This window comes from Scardinius erythrophthalmus (assembly GCF_964197995.2).
Source record: "Scardinius erythrophthalmus genome assembly, chromosome: 5".
In the NCBI taxonomy this organism is placed as follows: Eukaryota; Metazoa; Chordata; class Actinopteri; order Cypriniformes; family Leuciscidae; genus Scardinius; species Scardinius erythrophthalmus.
Genome location: NC_138225.1, coordinates 36,156,974 through 36,165,787, shown reverse-complemented (window position 1 = coordinate 36,165,787; position 8,814 = coordinate 36,156,974). Strand labels below are relative to the sequence as shown.

The following is an 8,814-nucleotide window of genomic DNA, read 5'->3' as shown; positions in this document are numbered from 1 at the left end:
GGGGACCAAAATAAAGTGTTACCTTTCTTTTGTTGTAATCTTACAGAATGGGTTTCAGTGACAAAAATCACAGTGCCAGCATTCTAACATGTATTATCTTATCAATCTGTTAATTATTTTTTGTCTCATTTGCAATATCATATTATTTTTATTTTTTTCATAGACTGATTTTTCATGCAACAATACACTATCATTTATGTTTCTCTACATATGTGTCTATACAAACTCTGTGTATATTCATGCAATCAGTTTTGTTCAACATTTCACCCCAAATATTCCAGTGGATAGAAAGGCGCGGATCCTCCGGTGGGAATTCTGAGAGCAGCTTTTGACACAGGAAAAGAAGAGAGGCAAAAGAGAAAAATAACCTTGCCTTATACACTGCATCTTTACTTATGAATTTATCATGACCATGTCCGTACAATACACTGGAATCTCAGCCTCCTTTAATATTTGAAGGTTTAATAATTAATATACTAAAATATGGTTTTCTTCACTCTCCAACTATCTCCTCTTAGCAGCACTCAAAGCGGTCCAACAGGAGGAACGGTAAGTCAGCAGCAGGAAAGAGTTTAAAGTGGGACTAAAAGTCAGTGTGAGTGTTTGAGAGTGTGAGTGTGTTTGACGGAAATAAAGGGGAAGTACAAGAACTGCACATTTTGACAAATAATTAGGTCACTTGCAACTTAAAAATTAAAAATGAATTAACCGGTAGCACTTTAGTTTAGGGTCCAATTCTCACTATTAACTAGCTCATGCATATTACTAGGATTTTGACTGTTTATTAGTACTTATAAAGCACATATTAATGGCTTATTCTGCATGACCATATTCTACATCTCTTACCTAAACTTTAACAACTACCTTACTAACTAATAAGTGTAATTAGGAGTTAATTTAGGCAACAGTCATAGTTAATAGTGAGGATTTGACCCTAATCTAAAGTGTGACCATTATCCTAACTGTAATCTACATTTTTCACACTTTGCATCTGCAACTTGAAGGGGCAGTTTGCTAGAATCACAAGAATAACACTCTATAGAGCATGCATTATATGCCATTGTTTACTACACATTCTCTGTCAAAACTAGATCATCTTAAGTAGGCGTCAGAATGAAATAATATAGGCCCAAGCATAAATCTCAAAAGTATGATATTAACTCATATTTAAAGTATGTTGCAAGCGATATTTACCATACAAAATACGTACTTTTAATAAGGTTTAGGCAATATCAGTGGAATCGCGGACTGCGCTTCAATCTATAGTGAATAATCGTGTGGATCAGTGGGGAGAGGTTGACACACACACACACACACACACACACACACTGAGATGTGGGACGTGACTCCAGCGGACGCTCTTCTCACAGCTCTCAGTGCTCATAAAGTCTTCGACTACATGTTCAGTGATATTTTTTCATATCTATTTATTAAAGAAAGTTTATTCCGCCTGGACATGTGACCTCGTAAAAGCGATTTTTGTGGTAGTTTGTGGGTAAATTCGCCGGATGCGTTGGACAAGTGCCATATGTTCTGTAGATACCATAATGTGAGTATACAATACATCTTCTGAGTAAATGCAGTTTAAGTTGTATTTATGTGACAATTATATTATAAAAATGTGAAAATTTGTATGTTAATAATAATATTCTTATTATGGATAGCTTAGGCTATATGATTATCAACACAGAAAAAAATATCGATCAGAAAATCAAGAAATTATAATTTACAAGATATGGTATTTAGTTCAGATTTGATACTTTGAAATTGATAAATGAATTGAGTTCATAGATTATTGTAATTGATTAAGTTGTTACTAATTTATATTAGTAAGTCTGAATTGTAGGCTTTTGTATATAGCTAAGGGTGTTATTAAAATTAGCCTAGCTCTATTTGTTGTCAGACCTGAGGAAAAGATTTTCGCGTTAATGTTACAGAAAAAGTTAAATATTCCTAAATTACCTTAGACATCGTGTGTTGTTGGTTGTTAACTGATGATGACCTTTAGATTTAGTTATATAAAGCTTTGCCAGTCATTTGTGCAAATGGGTGATTTTATTTGGGCTTGAATGAGTCTCTGGCCTGAGGTAGTCTAAATCCAAATACTGTCATCAAATCTAAAAGTCTTATTGAGGGGCCCTTTCTGATTCACTTGTGTCAAGTTGTACCTTCATTTGCATTTTACATAGACAGAGACAGGATTATTTGTAACAGTAAACAACACCGACTGACTAATTTGTGGTATAATTATGACTAAATAACCTGAGCTTTGTAAATGTCTTTGGACTGTTACATATCGTCATTCCTTAGACATTCTGCAAATTGTGCAAATGTGTTTGGAAAAATAATTTAATGCATCATTGATCCGTTTATTATTCCACTGCTGTAGCATGTGTTTGGATATTTTTTCAAAATGACTGAATTCATAATCAAAGAGCATGAAATAGGCATCAGATGTACATGTAATTTTAACAATAGCTAATAGAGAGAGTATAGTGCTTTAGGTTCATGGTAGTTCTAGACAGATATATGTGCTGATATTTGAGCACATATTGTAAGATTATAATTTTCTGTTAATATAATATTAGCGAATAAATATTTATAACATTTGGGGGTTGGTAAAATTTTAAAAAATATTTTTGAAAGAAGTCTCTTCTGCTCACCAAGGCTGAATTTATTTGATAAAAAAATACAGTAAAAACAGCAATATTGTGAAATTTTATTATTATTATTTTAAATAAAAATATTATATATTTTTTAAGTATAATTTATCCCTTTAATGCCCATTTTTAGCATCATTACTCTAGTTTTCAGTGTCACATGATCCTTCAGAAATCATTCTAATATACTGATTTTCTGCTCAAGAAACATTTCTTAGTATTATCAATGTTGTAAACAGTTGTGCTTGCTTAATATCTTTGTGGAAACCGTGTTACTTTTCCCCCAGCATTTATTTAAAATAGAAATCTTTTGCTAAATAAAAGTATATATATATATATATATATATATATATATATATATATATATATATATATATATATATATATAAAACAAAAATCATACTAACCCCAAACTTTTGAAAGGTAGTGTATTTCAGCCATAAAAAAAAAAAAAAAATCCAAATCAGCCAACCATCCTACGTAAACATACAGCGTAAACATACAGCTACAACTATATGTCAGTCTTTAAAATAAGCGAGGCAGTCAACCGTCCCCCCCCCCCCCCCCCAAAAAAACCCCTCTCTCCCCCCATTATTATTTATTTATTTAATTTTTTAAAAAAAAAATTATAATCTTTGTGTGTCTGTTTTTTTTTTTTTTTTTTTTGTCTTTATGGTAGCCCAGTTTGTTGATGGAGAGGATTTCGAATGACAGCCGGCACAGTGGTCATCACAGGTGGAATTTTAGCGGCAGTCATCTTGCTAACTATTGTCACAGTTTTGTGTTACTGTAGGCTGCAGGTAATCATCCTCTACTGCTTGTCTCAATAGTAACTCCCTCTTCTCTCCTATCTTACGTACTGAGTGTGACGTCTCACTCTGCCCATTAGTATTACTGCTGTAAAAGAGAAGAGTCGGTGGAGGGGGAGGAGGAGGCTGACATCGCCAAGCCATCGCCAAGCCCAGCGCGCCAACCGACTCCACCCGAGAGTCCACTGAGTCTTCGACATTTCCCCGAATACGCATCCTCCAACCAGCTGCTAATGACTACAGAGCCTTTTGAGCCCAATGGACCAGTCAGCTATCCTCAGTACACCCCGCGCATGCCCTACAAGCCGCCCCGCTCGTACACTTTCTGCCCCTCCTGCTCGGGGTATCTGCCGCTGTCCATGAGCCCACAGGAGGGTCTGCGCAATGGAGGGGGCAGGATCAACTACACGACTCTACAGCAGGAGGAATTAGATCTGCCAATGGATACGCCCAGCTTCCACAAACTCAACCTCATCCGCTCGGTCACCATGCAGGAAGTGCTGACTCATCACAGCATCAGCACTGATGTGTAGCACCTCGTATTCACCTCAAATATTGTGTGGTTCACATTTGTTATGCTGCTTTCTGTACCCAGTGCTCCATTTTATTTCATTAGATCCAATACATCTACTTTTTATTTATTTATTTATTTATTTATTCATCAGGATAGTCATGTGCACTTTAAAGAAAACAAAAATCCGTAGAAAAACCGATAAGGCAATTATTGTTAAGTTTACTGACATTTCCTTTAACTCCTAAAAGAAAAGGTTCTATATAGAACCTTAAAGGGTTCTGTTAGGCAAATGGGTTCTTTAACATTGACTCAAGAACCCTAGGGAACAGACCCCCTCTGAACTTTTTTTCTTAAAGGGTAAAACACAATACAATGCAATGTGTAATTCAAAAACGGGTAAAACACTTGTGAAAAATAAATATAGAAAATTCTAATCCTTCTATTAAACCGGTACATTGTGTCCTATTTTTACAGACTTTTCTTAGACTGGGTAATAAAAGCATTTGCTTTATTATTCATACATTCCACTCTTCATATGCAACTTATTAATAGGGCTTTTTATTGGCATGAGAACTGGAGAGTAAAAGTTTTATATCTTTGATATTGTTTCACATTAATTTGTCTATCACAGATATTTACTGCTGTACTGAAATATACGATTAAAATATATATATGGTTGGTATGATTTGGTATGATTAAACTGAAAATGGTGCGGATGTATAAGTTGTGAAATGAAATATCACCTGCGGTCATAGTTTTACATGTAGGATCGTGAATTTGTGTGTATGTTTGTGTAATCTATTTAACTGACTGATTTTATAATTGTCTGCATTCTCATTTGTGTGTGTAGTTCCATTCACTTCGCATTGATTTTGATCCAAAATAACTATGAAGTCACCAGAATTATGATCTGTTATTGTAGTTTACCTTTTCGTTTGTTAATAAATGCAAGATTTGTTAATATTAACAGTTGTTGTGTGACAATTTAATAAGCTCTTATGATGTCATGAATGAACATATTTAACAGCACATGCTTATTGCTGGCCAGCAGGTGGCAACAGTTTATGTGCAGGAAAAAAGGGTCCATCCATACATAAATTAAAACATTAAACGAGACAACATTAAACATGCTGCTCTTCTCTCTAGTAATATGGCCCATAGTCTTAGAGCTCAAACATGACAATCTGGGGCTCAGGTAAGGAAGCAGACAGACTGGCTAAACCAACCGTCTGCTAGCAGTCTCACGTCACTAATGTCAGATAAATCACATCACTCAGAGACTCTTTCACCTAGCTATCATCATATAGAGACTGTGTCTGTTCCCCGAACTAGGAAATACAAAAAACTCCCAAACCCATTTAAGGGTAAAAATTTGATTGAGGTTCAACAAATAAAAAACAAATATAATGCAGATGAACGAATGATAAAGCTTGGGTTGCTGAATATTCAATCCCTTTCTTCAACAGCACTTATTGTTAATGATATGATTACAGACCATAACCTAGATGTGCTGTGTTTGACAGAAACCTGGGTAAAACCATAATTACATTACTTTAAATGAGTCCACCCCTCAAGATTACTGCTATAAACACGAGGCTCTTTGAAAAGGAAAAGGGGGAGGTATTGCTGTAATTTATAGCAATATCTTCAGTATTACTCAGAAGTCTAGTTTCAAATAAAAATATTTTGAAGTGATGGTGCTTTCTGTAACGTTATCTTGCGTACGTGATAAATCCTGTTTGACTTTTGTGCTGGCTACTGTATACAGGCCACCAGGGCACCATACAGACTTTATCAAAGAATTTGCTGATTTTCTATCAGAGTTAGTACTGGTTGCAGATAAAGTCCTAATTGTTGGTGATTTTAATATCCATGTAGATTATGAAAAAGACGCATTGGGATTAGCATTTACAGACATTCTGAACTCTATTGGAGTTAGACAAAACGTGTCAGGACCTACTAATTGTCGTAATCATACTTTAGATCTAATATTGTCACATGGAATCAATGTTGATGCCGTTGAAATTCTGCAGCAGAGCGATGACATCTCAGATCATTATTTAATCTCATGTATACTTAATTTAGCCAAGGTTGCAAAGCTGACTCTGTGTTGTAAATATTGTAGACCTATCACTTCTGCCACTAAAGATTGCTTTATAAATAATCTTCCTGATCATTTTCATCTCATCAGCATCCCAGATAGCCTATAAGAACTCGATGTTGCAACAGATATGATTGACTCACTTTAGACACAGTTGCTCCATTGCGCTTAATGAAGATTAAAGGAAATAGTCCAACACCGTGGTACAACAAGCACACTTGGGCCCTTAAGAGAGCAGCCAGAAAAATGGAGCATAGCTGGAAGAAAACACTGGAGGCGGCCAATACAAACCAGCACAGATTCGGCTACATAATAAGGAGCTTAAATTATTATTTTTATTATTAAATGTCATCTTGTTGTGTTGTTGGGTGCAAGAATCGAAGGAATTTTTATTTCTAGAAAATATTCATATCATTAAAATTGCACCGTAGTGTCACTCTTTACATTGTCGTCTTCTTGGCGCTGGCTAGGCAGAACTGCGGATTGTACCACACAAGTCTTTACATGACCATTCAGCACATAGTTATAGGCATCTATATATGCCCTCAGTTTCTCTTTACCCTCGGTTTCTCTATCGGGTAGGTAGGTGTAAAAGTCAGGCCACTCAACCGGAGGTAACGTTAGCGTCTGTCAGATCGTCCATTGACTGAGCGTGTACGGTCATCTGGTTCCGTCCGTTAAAATTAACTTTTGAAAATAACAATCGTGGTCCTGGACAGTGAGTGACCTTGCACATTAAGACAAAATCGGATTTTCTCCAGTCATTGTTAAAAAACAAGCTAACAAAACTTGCAAACTAGCGTTAGTGAAGCGGCCAGAGGGTTCTTTCTATCTCCAGCTAAGCCCCGCCCACACAAATACGTCACCATGTTTACCAACTGTAAAAGGGTCTATAGGAGAGGAAGAATTGTCTAAACTCGTTAAATCATCTACAGCGGGAGAAATAAGTATTGAACACATCATCATTTTTCTCAGTAAATATATTTCCAAAGGTGCTATTGACATGAAATTTTCACCAGATGTTGGTAACAACCCAAGTAAGCCATACATACAAAGAAACAAACAAAAATAAGTTCAGAAATTAAGTTCTGTGTAATAATGTGAAATGACACAGTGAAAAAGTATTGAACACATGAAGAAAGGGAGGTGCAAAAAGGCATGGAAAGCCAAGACAACTGCTGAAAACTTACAGTAATTAAAAACTCTTCTGATTATTCTTTTCACTCCTCTATCAGAAATCTTGTGAGGAGCACTGGTCGAGGCAAATTTATGCTGAAATTATTGTCTTTCCACCTCCGTATTATGGCCGCAAAAGTGCTCACTGGACCATTCAGAAGCTTAGAATGGCACCTATAACCAATGCCATCATTATGTTTTATAAGTTTTCAGCTTGGCTTTCCATGCCTTTTTGCGCCTCCCTTTCTTCATGTGTTCAATACTTTTTCCCTGTGTCATTTCACATTATTACACATTATTTTTTGTTTGTTTCTTTGTATGTATGGCTTACGTGGGTTGTTACCAACATATGGTGAAAATTTTATGTCAATAGCACCTTTGGAAATATATTTACTGAGAAAAATGATGATGTGTTCAATACTTATTTCCTCCGCTGTAAATCAACAACATGTATGTTAGACCCTATCGACTAAGCTATTGAAAGAGATGCAGGTCAGAGATCCTCTTCTTAATATCATTATTTCATCTTTGTCACTAGGATATGTAACGAAAACTTTTAAGCTGGCTATTATTAAACCTCTTATTAAAAAAAACGCAACTTGATCCTATAGAATTAGTCAATTACAGGCCGATCTCGAATTTACCTTTTCTGTCAAAATTAATAGAAAAGGCACTATCCTCACAACTATGTTCCTTTTAAGAAAGAAATGATATCTGCGAGGATTTCCAGTCAGGATTTAGACCGTACCATAGTACTGAGACTGCTCTCAATAAAGTCAAAAATGATTTGCTCTTATCATCCGATCGTGGTTGTGTCTCTCTATTAGTGTTACTGGATCTTAGTGATGCATTTGATACCATCGACCACAACATTCTTTTGAATAGACTCGAAATTATGGTGGCATTAGTGGAATTGCACTAGCTTGGTTTAAATCATACTTATCTGACCGTTATCAGTTTGTAGCAGTAAATGAAGAGATGTCATATCGATCAAAAGGACCGTTGCTGTTCACTCTGTACATGCTACCCTTGGGAGATATCATTAGGAAGCATGGAATTAGGTTTCACTCTTATGCTGATGATACTCAGCTCTATATTTCTTCGTGCCCCTACGAAACTTACCAATTCACAAAATTAACGGAATGCATAGCTGATATAAAAATTTGGATGACTAGTAATTTCCTACTACTCAATTCCGAAAAAAACTGAGTTTCTAATTATTGGACAAAAAACCTCTGCACGTATTAACCCAGAATACTGTCTAACAATTGATGGCTGCTCTGTCATGTCTTTGTCGTCGGTTAGGAACCTGGATGTGGTCTTTGATACCAATCTTTCATTTGAAAGCCACGTTTCTAGCATCTGTAAAACCGCATTCTTCCATCTTATAAATATACCTAAATTATGACAGATGCTTTCAATGAAAAATGCGGAACAGTTAGTTCATACGTTCATGACCTCAAGGTTAGATTATTGTAATGCTCTACTGGGTGGTCGCCCTGCACGTGTAATAAACAAAGTCCAGTTGGTCCAAAACGCAGCAGCTAGAGTTCT

The 8,814-nt window shown here is 35.8% G+C and overlaps 1 protein-coding gene across 1 annotated transcript; it reads left to right on the top strand.

Moving 5' to 3' along the window:
- Positions 1–3,367: 3,367 nt before the first annotated feature.
- On the top strand, positions 3,368–4,002 carry fam163b (family with sequence similarity 163 member B; the record flags this gene model as incomplete). Its single annotated transcript, XM_081365052.1, has 2 exons — positions 3,368–3,460; positions 3,550–4,002. 2 exons carry the CDS (start codon positions 3,368–3,370, stop codon positions 4,000–4,002), a joined length of 546 nt encoding a protein of 181 aa, XP_081221178.1.
- Positions 4,003–8,814: the final 4,812 nt, after the last annotated feature.